The sequence below is a fragment of the Eulemur rufifrons genome, chromosome 15 (assembly GCF_041146395.1).
Source record: "Eulemur rufifrons isolate Redbay chromosome 15, OSU_ERuf_1, whole genome shotgun sequence".
Lineage (NCBI taxonomy): Eukaryota > Metazoa > Chordata > Mammalia > Primates > Lemuridae > Eulemur > Eulemur rufifrons.
In genome coordinates this window covers 75,201,748-75,215,589 of record NC_090997.1, presented here as the reverse complement: position 1 = coordinate 75,215,589, position 13,842 = coordinate 75,201,748, and the positions used below count along the sequence as shown (strand labels likewise).

General features: G+C 41.4%; 1 protein-coding gene across 1 annotated transcript in view; it reads right to left on the bottom strand.

The window, feature by feature from the left end:
• RNF217 (ring finger protein 217) overlaps positions 1 to 12,414 on the bottom strand; it is a 98,191-nt gene extending 85,777 nt beyond the window's left edge. The window contains exon 1 of the mRNA XM_069488586.1: positions 11,536 to 12,414. Within this exon, the coding sequence (XP_069344687.1) occupies positions 11,536 to 12,414 (879 nt within the window). The remainder of the gene's footprint in view (positions 1 to 11,535) is intronic.
• Positions 12,415 to 13,842: the final 1,428 nt, after the last annotated feature.

Here is a 13,842-nt window from a genome sequence, read left to right as displayed (position 1 = left end):
ATGTCGTTAACCAGCCTGTGAAGAGACTGCCCGCTTGACCCTGGCCTCATTAGCAACCTGTCCAATCCATTGCAATTGCAGTAAACCAAAAGGATGTTAGAACAGAACAATCTAAAAGTTCCAATGATTTCTGGCATCTTAAATTTAAAGAATTAATAATATAACATATTTGCTATCACTAATAATTGTAAAAGCAATATGTTAGTACTGGCTTCATTATTTTTTAAAATCTTTGTTCAGCACTTAGTGACCCTGGGCTTCTAAGGTTTATGTTCAATTTATTTTAATACTTTGTTTTAACAACTGTCATAACTGAAAAGCTACCTCACACAGACACAGAGATACAAAAGTGTACACTGCTACCTATGCTTACTAAATCATTATTCCTACTTTGGTGTCTCACCTATCAGTTATGCAAAGATTGTTGCTGAAATCCAGCTAGTAGATTTGTATCTTTCTTGATGTCAATCAGCTATTTCTGCAACTAACCAGAAAGTGCTAATTTCTTATATTTTTAAGTACACGGATTAAAAACTCTCTGAAGCTCTTCATTTGCATGATCTTTAAGTAGGATAGAAAATTCTGTTTCCAAGCTTTAAAGTTTGTAGATATGCTAGTGATTTTTAAAGAGAAGAGTACGACTGAACAGTTTTTTTTAAAAAATCCAGAAAAGAAAACAGAATAAAACAAAAAAAGTCAAGCAAAGTATTGAGAAAAAATTACAATCCTTTCAGTGTTTTCTTTCCAAGCATTCCTTCTAAGCTCTACTTTCATCTTAAGAGTGAAGCGTCAATGACTCAAAAAGTGACATATTAAAAAAAATTAAGATTAACAACAAAAAAGGTCAAATCAAGGTTATCTATTTTGTTTGATTCAAATTATACCTGAAATACATGAACTTAACTGGAAATGACCATACTTAGATTTTTAAAAAATCATGATCAGCAAATAATCCTCTTGTGACTCACAAATAAACAACCTTGAGAACTTGACAGTGTGTATATATATGTGTGTGTGTGAATGTATATATATACACATATATACATACATATGTACTATATAATTTTAACATAAAGCACCAACACATACAGACATACAGAGTATTTCTTTCTTTGATTTTAGAGCCCATTATTTTCAAAATGTTTGTTTTACAAAGAATCTTGAGGAGGAAAAACGGTAACACAGGGGATAAAAAACACTGGAGTTAAGGGTAAAACCAGTTAAAGGCAGGGACAAATGAGAACTCTTGGGATTGCACCTACCATTTTCCACCAAGAGCATCTCTGGCAGGAGAACAAAAGCCACTTTTCCCATTGGGGTTATACATTCATATGAAAAAGGTGCACTGAAATCTGGCCATATCAAAGTCACTTCTGATTTTGCCCAACAGCTCTACTTAGACAGACATAAACTAATAATAAACTAAACTGTGAACATTAGGAAAAACGGCTTACGAGCAACCATTTCATTTTTCCTGCTGTTTTAAATTGTTAAGCAACCAGGCGAAAAAGATGTGGTGATTCAACTTGCCACATACAACTCAGAGCTAATGAGCTTCATGAACACGGAGGATGGCCAACAATCATGTGAGGAAATAAGGCAAGAATCAACACCACAAAAAGGGAAGCAATTTGCTTGGTAGTCTATAATTAGCCTCTGAATCTTACAGTAGAGAATATTATTGAGGCAAATAGCTTAGAAAGATTTAAAAAGGGATTAGTCATTCACATGAATGAATAACCTCGGAATTTAGTTACCTGAGCCCGGGAACAAAAGGTGGGGAGGATACATCCTAAAATCAATACACCTTTTCTGTTTCAAAGGACACAGATCCTCAACCAGGAAGAAACTTCTGAGCACAGCACATATGCTTCCGGAAATTTCAACAGTTACCTGTTCAAGAAGACACCAATCAAGTGATAAAATCACCCACACAAACTAGAATGTCACAAACAATAAAAATCCAAAAGTGCGGCAATTTAACAAAGATTAACTGGGATGGTTAATTCTAAGGTGTCATTAGATATAAGGCTATTTCTGTACAGAATATGCCTGGACTACAAAAAAACATGTTACATCAACTACTTTTATTCAGAAAAATATTCCTAAATTTTTCAAATATTTTAAATGCCACCAAAGCTGAAATTTTGATATACTGTAACAAAAAGGAAATTATACTATGCAGAACAATTTTTTAATTCACATGGGTTGTCAGTGTGCATATACAGAATAATTTTAAGTGTTAAATGGAACAATTAGAAGCTTATCCTGACCTTGACATACTTCAATTACAACGGAATTCTAACATCCTAAAATATTTAATTTCAAAAGACAACAACTTTTATATAAAAAAGCTCCCTGACAAAAGCCAGCATCAGCTGTAGTGAGATGCCATCTACTACAACCATATGAGAAACCCCAAATGTGAACTGATCAACTGAGCCCTTCCCAAATTCCTGATGCACAATGTCATGATCAAAAAAAATGGTTGTTTTAAGCCCCTAGGTTCTGGGGGAATTTGTTAAACAAGAGGCATAGTAACCAGAACAGGTATTTTAATGAAGGAAGAAACCCCTCAGTGATGGATGGGATGCTGGGATAAAGACTCGGGCCATAGAATTTCATTGCATTCAAATGAAATTTAAATATATCATGGAATAAAATGTCATAAATTCAGATTCAAATACTTTTTCTACCAACTTGAACATATTATAGTTTATTGCCAATCATTCGTTCAGTCTTTAACAAATATTTACTGAGCACCTATTCTGTTCTGTGAGCTATGTTAGATGCTACTTATGAAAGCAGCTCAAAGAACAGTGAGGAAGGGGGTCAGTCACGGACAACTAATCAAACATCAAATCAGCACGTAACATATAATTACAAAAAAAGATAAATACAATGGCAGCAGAGTAAAAAGGACTCAAGGAGCCTTAGCAGCAGTACTGATTCAGTCTCCAGACTTAAGACTGAGATGTGAAGGCTGCAGAGAAATTACCTAGGGAAGGATACTAGGGCTGGAGAGAAGTGAGCTGGAGTGACAAAAGGGACAGAAGAGGATTGCAGAGGCCAAATCTTAGCAGCGTTAGGAGCTGAGATCTCTACGTAAAACAATAGGAAGGACTTACCAATTTTTAAGCAAAATAATGAAATGCTGAAATTTTCATTTTAAAATATTATTTTGAGTATCTAGTCCAATAGTTATATATTGACCACACCAGCCTCTAGTGTATTAATTATTGATGGAATACATAAATAAGTCCACTCTACACATACTCATTTCATGCCTGTAACACACAAAGAGCTAAGAAATTAATAAGCAAAAAAAGATTAATAAAGTCTTTACATGCATCAAGCTTCAACATCTAATGGTAGCACAAAGCAGGAAATAGGCTATTTAAATACAGTGAAGTAAGAATTTTACAATAGGATTCCTACATTGTTTGATAACCTTAAGTAAAGAGGGTTATCAAAGAACACAGGAAGGATGCTTAATGCAAATATACGAGGTCAAGAGGAATTCTCCCAGAAGCATGTCTAAACTGAACTAGAAGAATGAATAGGTGAGAAAGAGGCAAATAGAGTCGGGGCAGCAAAGAAACAGGATTCCCCTAAGACAGAACTTCATGTCACCAAAGGCAAAGGCTGATAATTCAGAGAGGCATGGAGCATTCAGAGAACAAAAAGAAGTTTAGTATAGCTAGTATTACTACAGGCTTGGAGGGTACCTGATGAGAAACAAAGCTTGTAGGGGCACACAGCAGTTAGATCACTCAGGGACATATAAACAATGTTATAAAGTTTAGATTCTATTCCAAAAGCAAGAGGCAAATGTTGAAAGGCCAGGGAGTGTGCCAAGACTGATCTTACATTTTATAAAGAACCCTCTGGCTTCAGCAAGGAGAATAGATTGGAGATAGTCAAGATTTGGGCACAAAGTAGGAAGCTGTTGTTAGAATCCAGGGGAGAAAAGGTGGAGGCCTGAGCAAGGGAAATGACAGGAGAAATGGAGAAAAGTAGAGAAGAATACACAAGTGTTTTTTAGGATGTAGAAAATTGAAAAGACTTGATGATTAATTAAATGTGGGAGGTGAGGGAGATGAAAACCTCAACAATGTTTCCCAGGTTTCTGACCTGAGTGCAACTGATGGAAACAGGGAATCCCAAAAGAGAAGCAAGGCTTTAGGCACGTAGGAAGGAAGAGAAGGAAGGGAGGAATTTAGTTTGAGAAGTTAAGTTTAAGGTGGTGGTGGATGGGACATCCAACTAAAATTGTCCAAGAAAGAGATGCCTATCTGGTCCTAAAGGTGAGGACAATGATCAGAGCTAGAAATAAAGATTTGAGAGAGAACAGCACACAGGTGTTACTTGAAATCAGGGGAGTGGGTAAGATGGCCCCATTAATAGTATATAAAGTGAGAAGAGAGGGGGCTTAGGATAGGACCATGCAGATATCAATATTTAGAGATGATCAAATAAGAGAAAGAGCCAATGGAAACAAAAGTAATGGCCAGAAAGTTAGGAAGAAAACAGGAGTGCATGCTGTCATTAAAACTTAACAGTACATCCAATCACAGTTTTCCTAAGCCAAATTCTTCTTGATTTTTTTACATGGAGATGAGGCTGAGTTTGGTAGACATCTTTCTCGGGATCTAAGTTTGGGCAGGAACTTTCCACTTCCTCCAAACATGTAATTAAGTTTCTTCTTCTTCTTGGAATAAAAGACTTGTGATTTAGCATGATACAGGTATTAACTTAAAAGAAAAATACATACATTTAGCTTATACACAAGATAATAAATTTGAAGAATGTGAAAAGGCCATGGGTTTCAGAGCCAAATGGATCTGAAATTTAAATCCCACCTTTGCCATTTCCTAGCTTTATGACTTTGGGCAAATTATTTAATCTCTCTAACTTTTAAGTGTCCTCATATAACACTCTACTACCTACAGTACAAAAATGGAGTTGGTCATTCCTGTTCTTTTGAACACACTCTAATCAGAAGGCCAATCCCATGACTGCCAATGCAAACAGCACTGTTCACAGTTACCAATAACCTCCTTGTTGGGAAATCTGATGGTTTATTTCAATCTTCATCCTGCTGGAACTATCACAAGATTAGACACAGATGATTAGTCCCTCCCTTTTAAAACACCGCCTTTGGCTTCTCTTCTTGCCTAATTGGTCCACTCCCTTTCAGACTCCTTGCTGGTTCTTTCTTATGCCCCACACTCTGTATTTGTAAACACTGGCATGCTCAGACTCAATCTTCAATCCTCCTCTACCTACTATCACTCCACAGGTGACCTCATCCCATCTAATGGCTTTAAATACCACCTATATGCCATCAACATTCAAATTTATGTCTTCTGCTCAGATCTCTCTTCTGAATGCCAGACACCACCTGCCTACTCAACATCCCTTTATGAATGTCTACTCAGCATTTCAAATTCCTCATTCTCCCTACACCTAGTCCTCCAACAGTATTCCTCATCTTATTAAATAGCAACTCCATTTTTCTAATTGCCTGGGCTCACAACCTGAGTCATCCTTGACTCTTTTTCTCTCATCCCACATGCAATCATCAGCAAATTATGTCAGTTCTATCTTCACAATATATTCAAAATTCAACCAGTTCAAACCACCTTCATTCATCTCTATCACTCTCATCTGAACTATATTGTCTCTCCTCTGGGTTATTGCCACAGTCTTGTAACTGATCTTTTTACTTCCACTCGATTCCTACTCCATGTTCTCTACTAAGAGATGGTCTCTTTTAAAGGGAAAAGAGGCTCAAAATCTTATAAGATGCTCAACATCTTCTAGCTTCTTATGTCATCTCAGTCTGAGGTAATGAAAATTTCTCATAGCCTTAACCCCCTGCTCAACCAGCTCTCCCCACTGCTCCTACTGTCTTTTTCTTAACACTCTGCTTCTCATCCTCTATGCTGCAGCCACAGTTCCTGGAACACACCTGCACATGCTCCTGCCTTTGGAACTTTATACTTTTTATTGTCTTAGATATCCTCATGTTGCCTCATTACCACCATGAAGGTCTCTTCTCAAAAGTCAACTTGTAAAACAAACCCTCCTTCACAACTCCCCCCAAAACTATAAATACATCAAGGACAAGTCCCTCCCCAGTATTTCTTATCATTCTTCCTTGTTTCTCTTTCTCCATAGCCCTTATTATCTCCTAATATGCTCAATAATTTACTTATTCTATTTTCTGTCTCCATCACAGCCTAGTACATAAATTCCATGAAGCCAGGGTCTTTATATGGTCTAGTTCCTTTTATCCCCAGAACTCACGACAGTGACAGGTATGTCGTAAGTATTTAGTATGTAAGTGAATTAGAATGAAACAAAAATATGTGTAAGAATGTTTAGAATATAGATCCAATAAATGGATCAAGCCGAAGAGAGAAAAAGATCCATAGTTGTCTGGGAACTTTAAAAAGCTTATTTACGCCACCAGATAAAGCTGGGAAAAATATTCCCAACAAGGCTGTAAGATGGTTCCTTGAGGGTATTTTATACACTATTGATAGAGTATCTCATGGTGCATATAGGTACCCAAATAAATGTTCGTTAAATGTACAAATGGTACACTAATAAATGGATAATTATAAGAAATTACCACTCAAGTATTTATCTACATTGCCCATCACAAACTTAATAAAAAGCTGATAGTTCAAGTTCTAATGATTTCCTTTTTATGTCTTTCATAGCAGGGGTAAGGAAGAGCCTTCAAGTATAAAAGCTGAGCTCTATTCTAGGAGGAAAAAAATTCACACTCTAAAGTTATCAGCTGATGCCTTAAGTCAGTAGTACTTGTAATGTTATTTGAGATGTTTTAGGTAGCGGAGCACAATGCAGCATTTCTCTATATAGCCTCAGCCACAGACAGCTGAAGGGGAAAGGAAAACACCCGTCCAAGCAGCAGGCCTCGGAGAAGACCCTGCTGGCCCCAGGGCGCAGCAATCGACAGAAGATTCCTCTTCAGAAATCAAATTTAAACCAGTAAAATCAGATTTGGAAAAGCAAAAGAGAAAAAGGGGGAAAAAAAGAAAGAAACTGTTAAAGTAAAATGAAGCAGAGAGAGATGAGGAAAATAAGGGCATGAGTCAGTAAGGTGTGAAAGGAAACATTACTGTATCCCCCAAATACACACACACACACACACACACACACACACAAATTTTGTACGCAAAAGCATATGCTTACATATGTCTTAATTCTCACTTTTCAAATTTGCAGAGTGACTTCAAAATGAATTTTCAGTCTCATATTATTCTTTAGGACTACCAAAATCACGCCTGGTTTGATAGGATCTATAAATTTACCTATGTGAAAACAACTGCATTCAAACTCAATACTGAACACAAAGGTTTCTAAAAATATTTAAGGTGCTTTAAGGTATAAAGGAAAACAAAATTGTTACACTTTCACCCATGAAGATCTGGATGACTCAGAGTTTAATAATAGTATATGTAAGCTTTCACCCTTAGGTCACTGATTCTAGGGTGACTATAGTAGACAGTCATTTTAGGACATTACCATCTAGCAGCTGTTCTGTTCACAATTTGCAGAAGAAATGTGTTGCTTGTCTCTATTAATACTCATTGGACAGGTGTATACATTCCAAGCCATATGCATCTGCCAATCCCTAGAACTTTTCAGCGGAGTGGTGAAAGCCACAACAGCTGTCACCTTTAGCAAGCCCTTTGGCATGCTCATGTCTCTCTTTTCTTCATCTAAATTGCTAAATACCAATACTTCATTTTTATAACAAATTTTTCTGTGTAAACCAAAATCATAAAAGGAAAGATACCCGTGGAGGCTTTCTGAAATGACCATATTATCATTCTATGAAACAAAGAAGGCAACAGATAATTTTTCTTCCTAGGAAAATGTGATAGAGGCCAATTCAGCTGAGAAGGCCAACACTTAGGAAGGCTCAGGGACCTGCAAGATATTGCAGACATCCCTAGGATTATGTGCTTTAGCCATAGTCATGCACGTATACATAGGTTATTGGGAAATGCACTTCTAAAATGTCTGTGTCCAGGATTTATGTACCCAGGCAATATAAAATAATGTAACTATCTCTGCCCTGGTGCTCCATAGCCTCTAAATCAACATCTACTGTGGTGCCAAAGATTTATAATCCATCAGTTTAACTCTTCACCGTGGCAATCAGAAATTGGATGGTACATACTACACTGTAAAGTTATTCCACTGAGAAGGGTTCCCTCAGCCCCAGTCATGGCAACAACAGGAGAAATATTATGTTTTGAAAAATAAAATTATACCACTGCATAGAGATACTTAAGTCACCACCTAATCTACTATGCCTGTACTGAAATACTGATGACACCTACACATCAGCCTTTGCCACATGTGCAGTCCATGGCACTAATGGAAATAGACTTATCATCTAAAAATCTACATTCTTATCTTCCAAGTTCATATCTTCTTTCAAAGAACTCCTTTTAGAGTTAAAGAACAGCATCTCCTTTTAGAAGAATATTTAACCAGGCAATATTCCAACTTACATTTAATATGCATTTTTAATGTTTGCATAAAATGCTTAATAGGGACTCTATTTTCTTAAATTATGTTAAAATGCACTAAGTAATATGGCATAAACTTAAAAAAATGGTGAAAAGTCACCAATAGCTCTCTATTTCAACTGCATCATTTTATTTCCAAAGGTTTTTAAGAGCCCTGAAAGTTCAGTCTTGACACATTTGCTTCTGTCAAACCTAAGAAACCTTATAAAATGAGAAAGAAAGCACTCATTATGCCCTTTTGATCTAGCTCAGTAAGGCAGCAAAACAACCATGCAATTTGATTTTGTTTTGCTTTGGAACTAGTAGGTTATTACAGATCATCGTCTGCAATTACATTTCATTGATGAAGATATTAAGGCACAAAGACATCAAGTGACAGAGAAAAACAGACTCTTTGAGTAGAGGGACCTTAGAATTAACTAGATAAAAAAATATTACAACCACAATCCTGTATTTTTATCCAACTGAAAAAGGTTATTTTTAATAAGCTAAAAGTTTACCTAAACTGTTTAATTCTCAGTTTAATAACAAACTTAGCAAACCTGTTTTATCTGTCTACTTTAAGCCTTTGTCTCTTATCTTAAATATAAGAAGCTCAGAATAGAATTTAGTGCCCAAGCAGAACACCACTTCCTAGCATTGGTTTCTGGGGCAATCTCAGGCCCTTCATGAATTCAGTAACTATTGGTTGCACATTTGTTATATGTTACACACTGTTGTAGATGCCAAAGATATAGAAGCGAACAAATCATGCGAAAGCTTCTGTCTTTATAGTTAAGGATAAGACAGAGTATGTTAGTGCTGTGGAGAAAATAAAAACCAAGAAAAGAAATAGTGTGGGGTGAGGCTCAAGTTTGAAAAGAGTGGTCAGTGAAGGTCACAGACATTTGAAGATAGACCTGAAGGGGAGTAGAGTGAACACACAAAAGGGACATGGAGGGGGATGTTCCAGGCACAGGTAACGGCAAATGCAAAATCCCTGAGGTGAAAGCTTGCCTGGCATTCATGACTCATATTTTTGTTGTGGTTGTTTATTTTAAATAATATATATTTTTCTTTATTGAAAGTTCTGTCAAATGCTTTGGGAGAAGGTCAGGAACATGCAAACAATCATAAATATTGCAGATAAGCTTCAGACACTATGTCACTCCAGAGGAGCGTTCAGTGGTTACACTGTACAGTGCAAGGACCACCTGACTCACCTTGTGTGCGCCCCTCCCCCACCACCATTCCTCCTTTCTTCTCCTAGAGACCAAAACACCGACTTCCTAAAACTAACTTATGGTAGATAAAAAAAGAAAAAGAAAACTTCTGTGGGCAAAAGGCCCACCTTAAAGAACTCAAACTGCTAGGCAGAGTACCCCAATCCAAAGGACTACCTCCCTTGAACTTCTAAACCCACTGGTATGTGTATCCAGCATTTCACAGGAAGTGCTATCTGGTATTGCTACTCTGTTGACATCTCATTATATACTACCTTGTATTGTTCTTTTGTACACATCTGCTCTCACAGTGAGCTCCTTGGAGCAGGGCCCATCTTCTGGAAATTTCTGAATCCCACCATCCTGCTTTGCACAGCAATATCTGTTTAATGGTGATGTCATAGAAACTACCACAACAAGCAACAGACACTGCTCCTGTTTTAAGTGTCTGTTTGTGTATAAAGCATGAAAGAGACATCATAGTCTCTCCCAGGCATTTGGATAATCTCAACTATTTTGGCCAATTCACTGTTTGTGTAACATTCCATTCTCAATTTCCCTTTGCATTTTCAGTTGAGCACTGTACATACTTTTAGTCTGGACCCAAGCTTGGATTAGCCACAAAACAAAGAAGAACCACACCAAGTCAGCCCCATTCAGTCCGCTTCGGCCAATGTTATTAAATGCTATTGCGTGAAAGGGACTCAATGTGAAACTACCACATACAGGACTGTAAGACATTGTCCAGACAGTCTAGCAAGACAAATAGACACATAAGGAACAACTTCAGTGCACATAAGATATGTAAGATATTTTTAAAGTATATAAGCAGTGGCCTGTAAGGCTTCACAGAAGAGTTGGCACCTGAACAGACAGGGTTTTGAAAGATGAATAGGCCAAGGACAATTGGACACGGATCAAAGGGCATTCCGGATTGTGCAAAACACTGGCAGAAACATCATAGATTGAAAACTGCTGGAAGAACACATGCACCGTCAGTGAAGGAAGCTGGTCTGTTGCACTCTCAAGCTTTCCAAGAAAAAAAACAAGTTTTCAAATAACAGGCTGAGGAAGAAAGTTTCACCAGGATTTGTGTTGTTAAACCTCTCAGCCTCTCTTTGCTTTGTTTTGCTCTTTTTGTTTTGTTTTCCTCTTACAGAAATAAAGTACTCTGTTGGCTTAAAACTTCAGTGAAGAAAAGTACTTCAACTTTACTGTGCTAAAAGAAAACTGAAAAGTGGGCAAAGGCCAAGGAATATGTATTTTTTTAATTTACACTTTTCTGGAATATTATAAATGGGCAAAATTAAAAATTCAGGTATCATGGGACTGGAATATTTATTCCAACCCTTCTTTCCACAAGCTCTATAAATATTTATTTTATGCCCATTGCTTGTTAGTTTCTGGGATACCAGGCCAATGAGGCAGTCTCTTGCCCTCCTCCTTTGAGCAAGCTCTTGCTTGCAATCCAGTAGAAGAAATAAGCAGAGGGCAGCCGATTGTACCTTGTGCCTTCTGCAGCTGCCAACCAAAGCCTGAACCTCAGAGCAGAGTTAAATTCCAGTCAAGTAAACCAGTGAGGACAAAACACACTTAAGTAATAACAACACTGAGATGTCAGAAATTGACAGAGGTCCTCAGTAAGTGTGTCTCAGTCACCTCTTTCCATGAGCAGGGAGCTCCAGAGCTGGACCTCCACCAGTGATTTGGAATGATGAATGAGGAACAGAAAGGGGTACAGAAGGGGGTGAAGTTACCTGGGAACTCAGGTAGACTTTGAGGCACTCATCGCACACGGCCTTCTTGCAGCAGGGCAGGGGCTTGATGGGCTTGTCTTCCAGGCACACCCGGCACATCAGCACCATGAGGGGCGCATAAGGATCCCCTACCCCACCCAGGCCAGAGTAGGGTGGAGCTCCCAACAGGCTGGGCATGGAGAATGGCTCTGGCGCCAGGTAGAACTCCAGCTCGATGCTGCCGCCGTCGGGGGAGAGGGGGTCCGATGGGAGGGATAGCCGGGGGCTGGGGAAGGAAGAAAGGGTGCTGGGAGGGTTGGGCACTGGCGGAGCCCGACCTGGCGACGCGGGCGGCGAGCGCTGCTCAGCGGCGGGAGCCTCGGGTAGGTCGCTCTCCACGCAGTACACGGAGCAGAAGACCTGTCTCTTGGCGGGGAGCGGGCGCCGCTGACCCAGAACGTCCAGGACCAGTCCATCGGGAGCCCCTGCGCGGGTCCTGGGCTCCAGCTCCTCGCCGGGGGCCGCCTCCTGCTGTTCATCCCCTCCCTCTTTTCGGTCCCCAGCTTCCTCCTCCTCCTCCTGCTCCAGCTGCAGTTGCAAAGTCTGGGGGTTGAGAGGCCCGTTGAGTGCCAGTCCCGCGGACAGCCCCGGTGCTTGGCTCTTCCTCCAGGCCGGGGCCCCCCAGCTCCTCGCGGTCTCCGGGGTACTCAAGTCCGCGCAGCCCGAGTTGCTTCCGCAGCCACCGCCGCTCGACTGGGCGGAGGCAGCGCGCGGCCCGGGCGCCCCGGCGTTGTCCCCCTGCGGCCTCGGGGGCTCGGGGTGGCCCGCTGTGCCACCGGCCAGGGCCCGCGACTCCTGGGGCCGGCCGCCGCCGCTCACCGTGCTCTGCTCCTCGCCCATCGCCGCCCGCGGCCCGCGCCGCCGCTGCCCATCCAGCCGCCGGGACCCCCACCCGGCGCCGGCGGGCAGCGGGGACAGCGGCTCGGCTCGACTCGCGGCTCCGCTTCTGCTTCCGGGTCCCTCCTCCTGGGTTGGGACGCCCCAAGCTCCCTCCGGGGAGCCCGTGCTCCCGGCCCGCTGCGCGTGGGGAGCCCGGCCCGGCCCGCCGCGCCTCCTCTTCGTTCTCCGGCGCGACCGGGCACCGCCTCGGGGGGCGCCGAGGGCCGCTCGCTCTGGGCGCGGGTGCGCCCGCCCCACATGCAGGTCGGGGTGGCGCCGCGGCCCCCGTGAGCCCCGGGCGGCGCGGAGGGGTCCCGGGGGAGGCGGCCGTCAGTCCCGCGCCATCGCGGGTCCCGGCTGCTGGACGGGCGGCCGGAGGGCGGTGGTCAAAGGGTGGAGGGGCCTGTGGCGCCGCCGCGGCGCGCACCAGGAGGTGCAGCCCGAGCGCCAGCGAGCAGCCTGGGCCCCTGGGGGAGCAGCCGGAGCGGGCCACCTCCCTCTCCTCGTGCTTTACCTAGAGCCCTCGTCGCTGCCCCGCACCCCACCCCTTTGGCGCACACCTCCCCACACGTACACACGCGCGCAGGCACCCGCGCACATACTCACACGCACACCCCGAGTGGGTGTGACCTAAGATCTGAGATGCGCTCTGGGGCCCAGAGTTCACACTCGGCCCCAACAAAACCCCACAGAGCAGGCAGGCTCCTCTTTGGGTTACGCAGTAAGTAGAACTTCCTACAAAACTACTGAGTACTCCAAGCTGGAACTAGAAAATGCTGGCTACTTAGGATGTCGAGATCAGAGAAATAATGCTAGGGATTATTAGTTCAAAATGCTGTCTATATAACTCTGTTTTTCTGCTTAGTGAGGTAGGAAGGATCTTTTTGAAAACCACAAATAATCCAAAAGCTTTTTCAATCTACTCTTTCAACTAGAATCCTTACAAGAGCTGATAAATAATTAAAGATTTATCCCTTTTCCCTTCCTTTCAGTGTTCTCTCAGGAAGTTTTGTGGGTTTTTTTTTTTTCCAGTCTTTTTAAATATTCAAAATGGGTAGCATACGACAGTAAGATGGCCTGGCCTAATTGATAAACTGAATCATTAGTGGAAATCATGGAGAGTTTCATTAGCATAACCATATTTATCCCCAAAACTGTTTCCACGACAACAATTACATTTGAGCCAGAACTTAATTATGTGTTGATCTATCTTTATTTTACAGGAAGTGTTAGTCACCCAGACACTGGTGTGTTTTAGTTCCCTAAAGCCAATGAAAACATTTTTGGGAAGCCAAGCCTTGTTTTTTTCTCTTGAGAGGGAATTTAATTTACACATTTGTGTAATAGGAAGGAGCTGTGGAGTGTGTACAATTATTTTTTATCTTGAAG